At 38.3% G+C, this 15,715-nt stretch overlaps 1 protein-coding gene across 1 annotated transcript in view; it reads right to left on the minus strand.

Annotated features, from left to right (window-relative positions):
• Positions 1-15,715, minus strand: part of Abcb5 (ATP binding cassette subfamily B member 5) — a 92,272-nt gene that overhangs the window by 68,049 nt on the left and 8,508 nt on the right. Inside the window, exons 3-7 of the mRNA XM_021202041.1 lie at positions 12,736-12,793; positions 7,967-8,117; positions 2,829-2,883; positions 888-1,079; positions 631-802 (exon numbers count right to left, since the gene is read on the minus strand). Coding sequence (XP_021057700.1) covers positions 631-802; positions 888-1,079; positions 2,829-2,883; positions 7,967-8,117; positions 12,736-12,793 — 628 coding nt within the window. The remainder of the gene's footprint in view (positions 1-630; positions 803-887; positions 1,080-2,828; positions 2,884-7,966; positions 8,118-12,735; positions 12,794-15,715) is intronic.

The raw sequence follows: 15,715 nt of genomic DNA on the forward strand, positions 1-15,715 counted from the left end.
ACACACACACACACACACACACACACACACACACACACATTCTTCACCAGATTGTAAACAAGATTATTATCTTCTGTTATGTGCACTAGAACACTGCTCAGAATGCAGTTGAGAATGCAGATACAAATTTGTTTAAAGAGCTGAACTATGTTTACTTAGATGTTAACATATTTTCTAAATCATTTAAAGGCATGTACAATGTAAATTTGAGGAGACCACTATCAAACAGCACTTTAAGGGTGTTTGTTACTTGATGATTTTTCCCTTCCTTTCTACCCAGTACAATGAACTACAATGCCTTCATTGGGGGGATTTAGAATATACAAGACTCCCCCCTGCAACAGCTAAATGTCCAATGTGTTATATCATCCTCTATCTGTGCTATCATTTGAAGTAGTACTAGGCTATTTTTTTTTCTGTTAGTAAGATATTAATGAAAAATCATATGTTAACCATGTAATTTAAAGGCATAAAGGTGATTATTGGCTAAAAGATCAGAGGTTGATACACTCTCATACTTTGGGACATGCAGAATAAGTAGAAGTACCCCTCTACCCCTCTCTCTTTTGCAGATTTGGTAAGCATTGTGCTCCTTCTTCTGTCTCCAGTTCCAGGACTAAGCTCGCTTACCCTGGAGCATAGTGCTGATGAAGCCATTATGAGAGGAGATGCAGACAGAACCACCAGGGAGAGTTTCCAGCTCTTTATCAAACTTATCACCAGGCCAATAGAAAACCCAGATATGTTCTGAAACATCAGAGGGATCTTATCTCCAATACCATCACAGAGTTTGTTGATGTCACTGCAACAGAGAAGTTCCCGTGGTTTAGTTAAACTCAGACTGTATGTTAACCCCAAGGCCACACAGACCCTTCTCCTTCCCTTACCCAGTCATTCGGGTGTTAAGTTCACAGATGTCACTGCCATCAAACCAGCTGATGTCTTGTGCCAAAATTGAGTGAAAAAACTGTTTTCGGATTCTTGTGGTTTGCCGGGCTGCAGTTATGACCCAGAAGGAAATCTGTACATAGCCAAAAATGAGGGCAGCTGCTCCTATTCCAATATAATATAGAGTCAACCTGAGGGAAGATGACTGAACATTAGGCAGGAACACAGCTTCCCCCCAAGTAAGATAAACAAAGCAAAAACCATCACCAATAATGCTACCCAAAATAGAAAAGAAATCTAATATTTGGTAAATTTTATTCTGGAATGTAGAAATCACTCATGACAGAATGAACAAATATTGAATAGTATTTTAAAATTTCCCTTAAGACATACATATCATATCTTTGATATTATTAGTAGAAATTAGTACTTTAAAACACGTTTGTTAATCCCAGCACTTGGGAGGCAGAGGCAGGTGGATTTCTGAGGCCAGCCTGGTCTACAGAGTGAGTTTTAGGACAGCCAGGGATACACAGAGAAACCCTGTCTCGAAAAAACAAAAACAAAAACAAAAACAAAAAACCAAATCCAAAACCAAACCAAACCAAAACAAAACAAAACCATGTTTGTTCTATCTTCTTTTAGTATTTATAATACCTTCAGGTGAGAAAATTACATTGAGGTAATTAAGATAGGTGCAAGTGAATTGGAGGGGAAAATGTTCCTATTAATAAATAAATGACAAAGGAAAGACCACATTTTCTAAAATCCAATGTAAGGAATTTACATTAAGCTAATATGTTCAAAAGTTAAACTTTGTGGGTGGTCATTTTAGAACTTATAATAATGTAGAAGAATAATTGAAAATAGTTTTAACACCTAACTAGGAGAACAGGTAAGACACAGGGCCATTTAATAACCACATGTGGGAAACACACTACATGAGGTTCTAAAGCAGCATTCTGATGAAAAGACAGACAAAACACAAAGGGAAAGAATTTCAGGTGTACTTGAATGGCGTTAACAGGGTGTAGGCCTCAGAATAATTGATGGAAAAGCATAAGTTGGAAGAACTAATACAGATAATAAAGTGCTTAAGAAAAGTTTCTTTGATGAATTAATACTACTGCTGAGATCTAAACTGTGAAACAGAGTTAATTGTTAAAAACTGGAGGGAGACACTAGCAAGATGACTTAGTGGGTAACGTCTAACTGACAACCTGAGTTTGATTCCTTGGAACCATACAGTAGAAGGAAAGAACTGATTCCCATGAACTGACCTCTGACCTCCATACATGTGGCATGGCAAATAAATGATCCCATGTTGCTAAGTAAATAAATGTAAATATACTTACATATAAATATATAAACATAAATTTATATAAATATAAATGTATATAAATATATAAATATACATAAACATGTATAACATGTATACATACCATACACACACACACACATATATATATACATATATATACATATATATATATATATATATATATATATATATATATATATTCTCACACAGTGTGTGTGCAAAGATCAGCACTAGCTTTTTTTCTTTCCTTGCCCTCCATCTTATTTTTGAGGCCAGTTTTTTCCTAAGCAGGAGCTTGCTGATCACTGTCTTGCTCAGGAGCTCCAGGGATCCTCTGTCTTTCCCCCCAGTGCCTGACTTTACCTGGGTGCTGGGAGTCTGATTTCAGGTCCTCACACTTGCACAGCAAGCACTTTACTGAATGAGCCATCTCCCCAGACTCATACACTCTAGATAGATGGGGAAATTATGTACTAAGTGTACTGTATATGGAATGGAAGAAAAGCACAGGTTTACTTTAATCATGTATAATATAAATGATTAAGGTTTTTAGTTCTTTCTTACAAGTATTGGATAAAGCACCACGTAAGAAGTAAGAATTTAATTTATTTGGACTTACACTATGATATCTTCATTCAGCTTTTCTTGCGACTGAGAACAGTTCTGGTATTTAGCTGTAGAAAAAGATTTGTTTTTTAAATTATAAAGGAAATTAATTAATAGTTACCCAAAATGTTTCATAATTTTCCCTCCTAACCAAATGCACAATTTTTGTTTGTTTACTTGCTTTTATAGAAAATGAAATCAGTGCCATGGGATCATGATTCCTTGCTGCCTATGTTTTTTTAAAGGAGAACTTGCAAGAACTATCTCTTCTTTCAAGAATGTTTCCCCACAACATTGACCTCATGGCTCACACCTGGAAAGAATTCTCTAGGATACCTTTAACAATCAGCTGAGGACAAGAGAGTCACTGTTGTGTGTAGCTCTGGGGCTAATTATATTTGATGTTAAATCTGTTCTCCTGTGAGTCAACACTCAGGTGATTTCCTGTAAACCTGCTTCCCACCTTAATTTGTAATATAAAGGAGAGCTGATGATTGGGCAGATAAAAGGGAAGGTGAAGGGGAAGGTGAGGGAGAGAGGAAGGAGAAAATGGAAGAGGGAGAGGATGCAGAGGAGGAGGAAGAAGAAGAAAAGTGGAGCAGAAGCCCATGGCCTGAAGAAACTGTAAGTTCTAAGGGGTCTCGTAGATGGAGAAGATGGTAGAGTAGCGGTAGATATGCCCAATCTAGGCACACAGCATTTAATCATATTAATTGTGTTGTATTTTCATTGCCAGAGCATATCTGGGTTGGAGAGATTTACTGCAACAAGTTACAGCAACAGAATCGCATTTTCTACCCAATGTTATGCATTTTAGAATTAAATTCAACATGTCCTCAAGAGTGACTTAGAAAGTTAAAGAAATGCAAGTATATATGGGGAAGTTCTAAAAGTTGTTATGGTAAAAAATGGACATATGGTAAAAATATTATTGAAATACAGGTGGTTATCACCAAGGGAACTAATAACAAAACTGTTTCAAACAATCTTTCCTCATGAGTCTTTGATACAAAATTTTCTTTGTGACTTCTGGAAAAATATCACCTACTATTAACAATATCCAAAGTCCTGACTTAACCAACAATACAAAACCATAGACAGTACCCAATGTTACAATTTTCTTTAATAAACCTCTGTAATAAACATTTGGAAAAATATTGCAGACTTAAATGTTCTTCATTTCTTATATCATATAATAATGTCTGTGAATTTATTTATATGTGAATAGTTATCTCCCTCATGCCATTTATGGAATCATGATACATAATTTTAACTAGCCCATTTCAAAAATTAAAATTGATGCAGAAAGAATACAGATAATAAATCTTAATAGAAATGTTAACTGAGATTTAACTCAGCTACTAAAGATAATCAGTACTCTTTCTAAAGTGTTATCACACAGACGTAGAAATAGTGTAATCTTAATTTGAGATTATATCAATAGAAGTAGCCAATACAAAAGTTCAATGTTTATATAGAAAAGAACCTCTAATTATGATAGTTAATATTTTATTTTGTTTGTGGGAAATAATTCTCTATTATCCTCCAAAAAAGTAACATCAGTAATTAGCATAACTATCATTAAAATGTTAAAAGAATACCCCTTCGTATTCCTACTTCTCTCTAAACATTTATTTTTATTTTATGTGTATGAGAGTATCGCCTGCATGTATGTACACACCCTACTTGCATGTCAGGTGCCCATGGAGATCAGAAAAGGGCATCTGTTTCCCTGGAACTGTGGTGTGCTGGGATAAAACCCTCTGCAAAGCCAGCAAGTGCTCTTAACAACTGAGCCACCTATCCAGCCCATGAACATCTCTTTAATTTATGATATAACAATAATATTCAAAAAACGTAATTAAATCTAAACTGCTCGTACGTTTGCCATAGTGATGGTTAATCATGACTGACATCTTGATTGGGTTGACAAAGCTGGGGAAACTAGTAAAGCACATTCTGTGTGAGTCTGTGAGGGCCTTTTTAGGGACAATTGACATAAGAGAAACAGCTGAAGGGGAAGCCTACACAGAATTCTGGTAGTGCCATCCAACAGGGGCCAGCATGAGACAAAAGCAGAAGAAAGAGGTGGCCACTGGCTCAGGCTTATTCTCTGCTCTCGTTGCCTCTTATCTACCAGGGGGTAAGCACTTTTGCTTTGCTCTGCACACTGACAGGCCCATGGCAGTGAGCCATTGTACTGTGAGCCCAACCCTTCCAAACCAATAGCCAAAATAACGCTTTCTTACTTTTAATTTGTTGACATCACATTTGTTTGCTTGCTTAGTGTGTGTGTAGGTCAGAATACAACTCAGGAGTTAATTCTTTCTTCTACTTTGTGGACCTTGGAGATCAAATCTAGGTCATCAGATTCAGCAGCAAGTACCTTGACCCACTGAGCCACGTCACTTGCCCCATGTCAAGTATTTTGTCACACTGAGAAAATATACCACAGCAGTATCTATTACATGTGCACTGACTGTTCCTAACCACAGCAAGTGTCTTACTTTTATTGCTGTGACATGACATCAATACTATGACAACTTATAAAAGAAAGCATTTAATTTGAGGTTAATGGTTAGAGTCTTTGACCATCATGTTGGAGAATATGGTAGAAGGCAACAAGGCATGGTGCTAGAGCAGGAGCTGATCACATTTGATCCACAAGCATGGGGCAGAAAGATGGTGGAGGGAAGTAAGGATGGGGGAGAGAGAGAGAGAGAGAGAGAGAGAGAGAGAGAGAGAGAGAGAGAGAGAGAGAGAGAGAAGAGAGAGAGAAGAGAGAGAGAAGAGAGGAAGCCAACCTCAGTGACACACTTCCTCCAACAAGACCACACCTCCCAATTCCTCTCAAACAGTTACACCAACAGGGAACTGGGGATTCAAATACATAAGTCTATGGGGGCAATTTTCATTCAAACCATGACATCAAGTAAGACAATCAGTTATGGAATACCTCAAACAAAATGAACACTCCTAAAAGGACTGCCTTAGGCTGCTGGGTTGATCATTGCATCAGTGAGACAGAGTTGACAATCAGTAAATATCTACTTAGTAAACTTATGAATCAATATGCACAACAAAATTTAGCATATACTACTCAATTTAGCTTATATCAGTAAAATACGAATGTTTTTGTTGATAGCAAAGAGGTCTTTTTGCCTGCAGATCACTAGGGAAAACAGGAATGTTAAACATATAGGGGTCTCTCCTCAAAGGAGGAGATAAAATGCCTGTTTTCCTGTCCAGAAAGCTGGGACTGGTTATTGTTAATGACTCAATGACCATTTTGCTATCTCCATGACCCTTTTACTATAGAGGTGACCTCACTTAACTCTCCAGAATGTTTATTCCAGACTCTTCCTGCTATACCTTTATCTTTAGCCATAGAATTCACCTTCATGGTCGTATATACTTTGTAAAGGGTTTCTAATTAGTCACACTGTAAGCTTTATTGTGCATCTGGAATTGGAATGATTGTTGCCTGGAAGCCTCTTCCCCCATCCCCCAAATTGTGCTGTGTTTTAAATATGCCGGCAATGAACTGCCTGGCATTATACCTCCTGACGTCTGATCCAGGCTGATGAAGTCAATCCAAACTGAGTTTTCATTTTCATCTTTTTGCAGGTTCACTTCCCTGCCTGGACAACTGAAGGGTCTGCCTCATTTTTTTTTTTTTTTGCATACACATTTTATGGTGTATGTGTTTATGTGTGTTGTATCTATATGTGTGTTTATAGGTGTGTGTGCCTGCCTACATGGAACATGTCAGGTGTCCTGCTTGATCACTCTCTACACTTTTCCTTTAAGACATGTTCTCTCACTGAAGGAGCTAGGCTGTTAATAATCCTCTGCTTTTGCTTCTGCAGCATTGGAGTTACAGGTGTTATGTGTATACACACACACACACACACACACACACACACACACACACACACCCCACATTAGCATCATAAGTGTTCTTACTTGCTGAACTCTCTCCAGCCTCTATAAAGAACAAACTTTTAATTTTATTCACATATTTAGTTCTGTTCTGTTTATATCAGTAAAATAACAAAAATCTCATAACTGTTTAGGGAGGAAACAATCACTTGGGTTAGGTCCATTCAGATAAAAGGGAAACACTTGAAATATCAGCCAGGGAGTAGAAAATGAGAGGCATGATATATTTAAAATCAAGTAGGGAGGCATACTGCAAAAGCTAGGTAAGTGTCTAAGAGATGGTACAGGTTTTAATGAGACATTTGTCCCAGTTACAATAAATAGCTTATAAGGATACTGAATTTGGAATACATATGTAAAGTTGAAGAATTACTATATATAAAAATATCCATTAAACCACATCAGATACGTAGTACATCCATGCACAGGAGAACCATTGGAGTTGTACACTAAGTTAAATGCTGCCTTAAAAGACCTTGGAATTATATACTAAGTTAAAGCCACCTTAAAGGGCATCACCTTGAAGCTGTGTGAGAGATGTGATGCAGGAAAGATGCTCACCAACATGAGGAGCATGAAAATATGCTTTCAGGTTCTTTGCTAGGGCTCTTCTCTACTTTGCTATTGTTTAAGTATTTGATTTTAGCAAAATACTTTCCTGTATGTTCTTTGCTGCCTTTGTACTGAATATGACTGATAATACCACATATGTCCATATCTTGATAAAGACCCCAAGAAGCTAATGAATGAAAAGATTTAGTCACAACTAACTCTCTGATCTCTTCTTCATAAGGAGACATTATAGAGGAATGATGCAAATGGGCCATGATTTTGATTAATTGCTGATACACCCACTATTCTCAGAATATTATTAAAATTTCTAGAGACAAAATGAACTGCAGAGGATCTCAGATGATTCTTATATACCAACAAGCAGCCTTTGGACTTTAGCTACAGCACTGGATGTTTTCTCTCTCTCTTCCTTTTCCTTTTCTTTTTTCTCTCCACCACTGCTATATATCCAGACACACATCTTACTGTTGATTTTTCTGAAGATCTCTAATACAGGCCTTGGTTATTTAGTATCAAGTAATGTAGACAAGTACATATTATACAAATATTATTTTATAATAATCTATAAGATCAATGTCTGATTACTTTATTTAATGTGTTTGAGTCTCCAGTAATACAGAAAGATCTTGTACTTACTTCTGTTAGTTTGTACTAGGCATCCATTGATTAAATGATCACTTATTTCTCCTAAAACCAGGGACATTAAAGGAACAGTGGCTCCATTTATCATGGATGCTAGTATTCCCAGGGTCATGAGGACAATGTCCAGATTATCAGCAAAGCGGAACTGAGAAAACAAAGTGTGAAAATGTTACTGTTGTAAAACACAAGCAAAACTGCCAACCATAGCAAATATTACCTAACCAACAGATAATGAGATTAGATCAATTGTCAGACCATGGGTGTGCATTTCTTTCTACAGGAAAAAGCAAACAAGCACCCAGTCTTACCTCTGAAAGATTCACATCATGATTTGATAGGTGCTGAAAACCAAACAGCCCCCCAAACTCAAACTATATGAAAATATACTTCAGATCTCATGTGGGAGTGACTCCAAAGCTTATTTTAAAGGACTTGATGAAAAGCTGATCAACACTTTTTTTTTTCATGAGCATTATTGCATCACCATCACTAATTGTAAACATCCAGCCGGCAATATGTTATGAATTGTATGCTTCATTTTTGTTTACAGTTCCTTACATTAAATTTGCCCTCAAATAATGCCTATCTTGTAAAAAAGAGTCAATAATTATTTACAGGAATGTTTGTAGTAAGATGGAGTGTCTGAAAGCCAAACATTGAATGTTCCATCTTATATCAAGTCCCCATAATACCAATCTAAAACCGAACCATGAATGACAAGTGTCATGGGTTTTCATCCCGCTAAGAGAGGAGGATTATAAGGTAATGTTTACTGAAATGCATATTTTGTGTATGCAAATTGTATTTTTGTTCACTCATTGCAACATCTCATCAGTAATTGTGAAGTAATGTCCATAGCATTTTTCAGTACTGCCTATGATACGTGGGTGTCTGCTCCCCTGCTTTTCACTAGCATAGTGTGTTATCTTGTTTTTGTTTTTGTTTTTTTTAAACATCACTCTTTTTTTTAAAGATTCATTTATTTTATGTATATGAGTACACTGTTGCTCTCTTCAGACACACCAGAAGAGGGAATTGGATCCTATTACAGATAGTTGTGACCCACTGTGTGGTGGCTGGGATTTGAGCTCAGGACTTCTGGAAGAACATTTGGTGCTCTTAACCACTGAGTCATCTTTCTAGCACCTATCTTGTTTTTTTAAATTAAAAAAAATTGAGAATTTCATGTATGGAAACATCTAATTTACATAATTCTCACTCTGTCCTCTCCCCTTCCCAAGTACTCTCATGTCACCCCAAGTCCCTCTTGAATTCATAATCTCTTCTATAATTATTGTTGTTACACACACATATACATATACACACACATGCACACACACACATGCACATACCACATCCAGAAATCCAAACACTACTAAATATTAGTGTTGTCCACATGTGCATGTGTTTAGAGGTCTATTGTCTTGTTGATAAAGTTATATACATTCTGATACTTCCTAGATTTTTAACTTTTTGAAACAAATGTGTTTTGTTTTGACAGATAATTTTGATTGTCAACTTGACACACCTGAGAAGAGAAAACCTCAACCGAAGAATTGTTTTCATCAGGACAGGCCTATGGACATATCTATGGGGACATTTTTTTTAAAAAAATTGGTGATTTTAATGTAGTGAGACACCAAATCTTTTGGGTTCAGACATCCATCTTAGAGAACCTGACCTAAGGTTGAACTCAAGTTAACTAACAGGCTGGCACCTAGCACCAGTTTCCAGGCTATCCCCCCAAGACATCTCCAGGTTACAAGCCTGCCCTTGCCTAATAACCACCAGAAAACCATCATGAGGAAAGAAGTTAAGTTTATGGTTTGGCTTCCAGCACCAGTCAATTATGTTAAAGGCCATAATGCTTCCCCCAATCAGATGTGTACCAGGCTAGATACCCCTTCTTGCCTCTATAAATGCTTGCCTGAAACTAGGTTTAGGGCTCCACCTTCCTCCTGTGTCAGGATTAGAGGGGAGCTCAAGCTCTAGCTTAAATAAAGAGACCCTAATGCGGTTTCATCAAATTTGGCTCCTTGGTGGCCTTTTGGGGTTCAGGAATGTTTCATGACACACCAGTAGGAGGGTCCAGTCAACTGTGGGTATAACCATACCTAGGCAGGTGAGGTAGCCCTGGGCTCTTAAATAAGGTAGCTAAAATGAGTCTGAGATCAAACCAGTAAGTGGTATTCCTCCTTGGATTTACCTCAAGCATCTGCTTCCATTGATGATGGACTATAAGATGTAGACCAAAATAAACCCTTTCCTCTCCAGTTTCTTTTTTGCTATGATGTTTATCACATCAACAGAAACCAAAATATAACAGTTGCTATATCATTGACAACTAGAGATTAGTGTTGGAGAGATGTCTAAGAAGATGTGCATGACAGTATTCTTTGAACAGAATTCCAAATTGTGTTGGCATGTTTTCTACTATATGCAGGCTTTACATAGTAATTATTTAAAAGCTTTTTATACCAGCTTGTCTTCTCCATGTCTCCAAGGTTCTAAAACTCAAGTATGTGGACTTCAGCAATAGGAATTTAGTATTGAGTTTTGGAGGGAAACCAAGTGCAGTGCCAATATCTTGTAATGCTTGGGGGAGGGTTATGGGACTCCAAGTGACCAACAACGTGAAAAAAGGCACCAAATTCCAGGCAATAGACTTTTTGTTTGATAACCTGTGCCACCCCAGGGAGACATTGTCCCCTTATTGTAGGGTAGTAACTTCATTTAAACTCTTTTTATACATACATACATACATACATACATACATACATGCATACATACATACATAAATGCATACATACATACATACATATTTTATACAGTAGTAGGTGTCCATATGATGTTTTAAAAACTTTTAAGAGGGATATATCTCTTATATTTTCCCCAATATTTTCTCACCTACCCTGTCCTGTCATATACAACTCCCAGCCCTACTCAATATTTTTTGGTCCATTGAAAGCTTCATCACTTCTGGCTGGTGTTCACAGTGTTAGAAGGTTCTATTTCAGCTACTGGGTGAGAAAAGTAATCAGCAATCTTACCCTCCTGTAAACTCTGTGAGTTACAATAGCTGTCTTGGCAAGAGATGTCTGATAGTAGATAGTACAATAGTGGTACACACATCATGGACATAACCAGCCACTTTCTTATTGGATTTTAAGCCTGTTCTATAAGACATAACTCATACATGGTACAGTCAACTGGGAAAAATCCAATGGCTTGGTTGGTTTCAGATTTTAGGGTAGAGCCTAAAACTATAATTCTGCTCAATTGATATAGTATTAAGCTGTCCCCCAAGTTCTATATTTATATCCATTGATTAGTGCATTTTTCAACTCTCATCAGAGAAACTTATTTTTAAAGTAGATGGTAATCAAGACAGCAACACACTAATGGTAAATATGCTGAGGATAAGAGACTGGAATGTTTGGGACTCTTAAATCATAAGATATCCTCTTTCCAAGGCTCAGAGATCATGGTGGAAGAGGAAGCAGAAAGGTTCTAAAAGGATATAGTATTAAACATCCAGAGGGCATGGGTAAGTCCACCAAAACAGTACTTTATAGACATGGCAAAGCTATGGCACACATGAACTCTCAGTGGTTGGAACTGCACAAGACCTGTACAAGAATAAACCAGATAAAATCACAGCACAGAGTTAGGAGAGGTCCATGAAGTCCTACTCCTTGCTCAGGAGCCATTGGCAACTGATGGCTTCCTGGAATGGGAGAGTCAGCTTTCTTCATGCATGATGCCCCTGGATGATGAATGCTCCAAATGATGACCCTATTTCCATGCATATACTGGCAGCACCAAGTGGACTCAGTGGATTTTTATAAAAGGACATATGAGGGAGAGGAGGGGCAGTGATGGGATGGGATAGGGAAAAAAAAAACAGAGAGAACTGGTAGATTTGATCAAAATTCATTGTATGCATTAATAAAGTTCTGAAAGAATAAAAAAATCATTAAAGAGGCTACTTGAAAAATGAAATTTTATACTAACAATATAAATTAATGCTTATATATTGAAACTTCTCCAAGTGTAAACATAGTAAAAGTCACGCATAACTGTCCATGCTGTTGAGCATGGTTGTGTAGCATTTATGCCCATCACATCCCAAACTTTATGCTTCTGAAAGCTGATATCATAGCTCAGAGACTGCATGTTTTTCTTATCTTTTACTGTGGAGCTTTGAGATTCTTTTATTCTGTCATTTTGGAAAATCACTGTGGCGGTTTGAATAATGACACCTGTACACTCATATATTTGAATGCTTAGTCAAAAGTAGAATTGCTTGAAAGGGTTGAAGGATTAGGAGGTGTGGTCTTGTTGTGGGCGTGTATGACTGGGGTCGGCCTTGAGATTTCAAAAGCACACACAAGGCCCAGTGTCTCTTCCTCTCTCTTCCTGTGGATCAGGATGTAGCTCTGAACGACTTCTCCAGCACCACATCTGCCTGCCACTATGACGCCTGCTGTCATGCTCCCTGCCACGAAGATAATGGACTGATTCTTTGAAACTGTAAGCAAGTCCCAGTTAAATGCTTTCTTTTATAAGTGTTGTCTTAGTCATAGCTTCTCTTCATTGCAATAGAACACTGACTGTGACAGACATTATGATGAATCCTTTTCTATTTCTTTTTTGTTTTTCACATAGAAGATGTAAACTACCAAATAATGAGAACATTCCATATGCTGCTGCCAATTCTCACAATTTTCTGATGCACACACTTGTGTCCTGGTTTTACTTACTATCTCAATAGGTCCAACAGCTTGATTTCCTGCTTTAGGCAGTTGTTCTTGCAGAGGTCTGAAAAATAAATAGGAAGACAGGAAAGGTACAATGTGAACAGAATTTGTATAATTTCCCAATTAACATTTTTGCCAAAGAGTGCCAAAGAAATACTACCTTTGGCAGCAAGATCGTACAATTTACTAAATGTGAAAAGCAGATTTAATGACAGGAAGTAGAAACTTTTGAAGTTGCCTGTGGCTGTCTGTATATAAGTTAGTACATACATCTGGAGTGATAATGGTTAAATTGTGTTAAAATATACATAGCAGATGCCACTTTCATAACCACTGTGACAATGAGGACACTGAATGCATCTTTCACGCCTCCCATAGAACTCTTTTCATCATAATACCAATTCCCTATTGAACACTTTTCCTTGTCCTATTTCCCAGCCACCATTCTACTTCTTGTCTCTATGAACCTAATAACTGTAGTGACTTAGCTGAGCGAAATCATACAGTACTTCCACTTTTGTGATTGGCACAATGTCTTCTACGCTCATCTTGGAATCACTCACTTAGCAGGGTAGTTTCCTCCATGCTACAGTGGAGTCCCTCTCCATTATTTAAGGCGGATTTCTATTCTCACTGGACTGCATGTCCTGCTCACATCACTCAGCATCCACTAGGATCTCTTCCATGCTTTGACAATTGCTACCAATGTGTCTGTGATTATGAATGCACATTGGATATATACACCCACAAATAGAGTTTCAAAAGAATACACCAATCATGTTTTTAAATTATGTTTAGAAGATTTTATTTTAGTGTGTGTGCATGTGTGTGTGTGTGTGTGTGTGTGTGTGTGTGTGTGCCCCATAGCACATGAATAGAGGGGTAGAGGATAACTTACTTTTGGGAGTTCTTTCCTTCCAAAGTGGGATCCAGGGATTGAACTTAGGGCATCAGTCTTGCCCAGTAAGCAGTATTACCCACTGATTCACCTCACTAGCCCTATTTTTAATGTTTTGAGGAAGGCTGCATAATTTCCAGCACTTTCCTACCACAGTATATGAGGGGTCTGCGGCTGCACACCTACACCTGTTCTTGTGTCCTTAGGACAGCAGCATCCTACCAAGCATGAAGAGTCAAATTAAAAAACAAACAGCCTTCTCTAACAAAAACGCTGAAGAGCAGCTGTGATCTTTACAGGAACCGAATTCTGTCAGCTGTGTTGCACAGGATATTCAGAATTTTGTCAATAGTTTGAAAATTCTTTAGCTCACATTTCAAGGACTCTCAAGTGCAGCACATGACTTTTGTACATTGAGTTTATATCAAACATGCACAATTCTGAAACACTTAACACATTGAAGCTAAGAAGAAAAAGGTGTAACTTATGGCAAACTGGCCCTTCTATGTCTTTTCTCCAGCTTTGGAATGTGCAGTTTTTGTCACCATGATGAATTCCTTTCTGTGTCCATTCTCCTGCCTCAAGTTCATAGTTAATTTATGTACTGACTTGTGTCTAGGAGGAAGCATGGAAAACAAACAAACAAACAAAATACAAGCAAACAAAAACCACAGTGCTTTGAAACTGTAAACCCCTTTTCTATGGCCATCTTCTGCTTTTATCACTTGATACTTTTCATTTGAGGGAGAACATTTCCTTGTCCCTGACCTTTACAAGGTTTGCGTTGGTTACAACAGACTTCTTCCTATCAGAAGCAGGAGAGGATCCACTGGCTGGCTCTCAGTCAGAGGCCAGGCTGCCAATGTTCAGGTGCATAGTTTGGGCGCCCAGGTACATCGAGGTTGTCTCATTGGCCCTGTGTGTTCTCTGCTTGGCTGCAAGCCGAGCTAAGTTAGTGATTCAGTAATTAAGTTTATATGGCCCAAAGCACCCACATTTCTGTTCTTAGCGCCAGCTGAGCATTGCCCACCTCTTCAGAATCTTGCCCAGATTTTTAGGATAGAGCCACCCCTCATATCCCTCATAGGAATCTGACTTTTCAAAACCGCTCATCCTAGCCTTTAGTTCTCACCACCTCCCATCACCCCCCTCTCTTCACGTGTTCATGTCTGGCCTCTACTTCTCTACTCTTCTACTCTCTGCTTTTCTTTGTCTCTACTACCCTCTCAACCCTTGCTCCATGTCCTGAATAAACTCTTCTATGCTATACTGTCATGTGGCTGGTCTCTCAGGGTAAAGGATGCCTCAGCAAGGGCCCTCGGAGGTACCTCCTTCCCCCACACCTGACTAGACCTCCACCAAACATATTCCTTTTCTCCCTTGAGAGAGGGGGAAGGGGTGAGAGGACATAGTGAGTGCAAGAAGGCAATAGAGCAAGAGAAGGTGGAGGGGGCAAGCAGTCCCTTTTATAGTGAGTCAGGCATACCTGACTGTTGCCAGGTAACTATGGGGTGGAGCTTAGACAAAATGCTAACACATAGCACAGTAATATTCCCTTATTCTTATTTATATTTTAAAGATTCATGTATTTTTATTTTATATGTATGTGTATCTTATCTGGATACATGTATGTTTATCATGTATGGTGTCTGGTACCCACAGAGGTCAGAAGAACACATCAGATTCCTTGTTTATGAACCATCAGGTGGGCAATGGAAACCAAACCTGGGTCCTTCGCAGGAACAATCAATGCTTTTAGCTGCTAAACCATTATGTCATCCATCATTTCTTTTTTAAAAATTTTAATTTTTAAGTCTCTCTCTCCTCTTCCCTCTCCTCTCTCCCCTCTCTTCTCCTCTCTCTTTGTATGTACATGTATGTGCAGGTGCTCATGGAGGTGAGAAGAAGGTGTTGGATCCTCTGGAGTTGGGGTCATAGGAAGTTGTGAACAACCCTCTGTGGATGCTGGGAACCCATCTTGGATCCCCTGAAAGAACAGTACACACTAAGTTATCTACCTCCTTCCTTCCTTTCTTCCTTCCTTCCTTCCTTCCTTCCTTCCCTCCCTCCCTCCCTCCCTCCCTC

This window comes from Mus pahari, chromosome 7 (genome assembly GCF_900095145.1).
Source record: "Mus pahari chromosome 7, PAHARI_EIJ_v1.1, whole genome shotgun sequence".
NCBI classification, from domain to species: domain Eukaryota; kingdom Metazoa; phylum Chordata; class Mammalia; order Rodentia; family Muridae; genus Mus; species Mus pahari.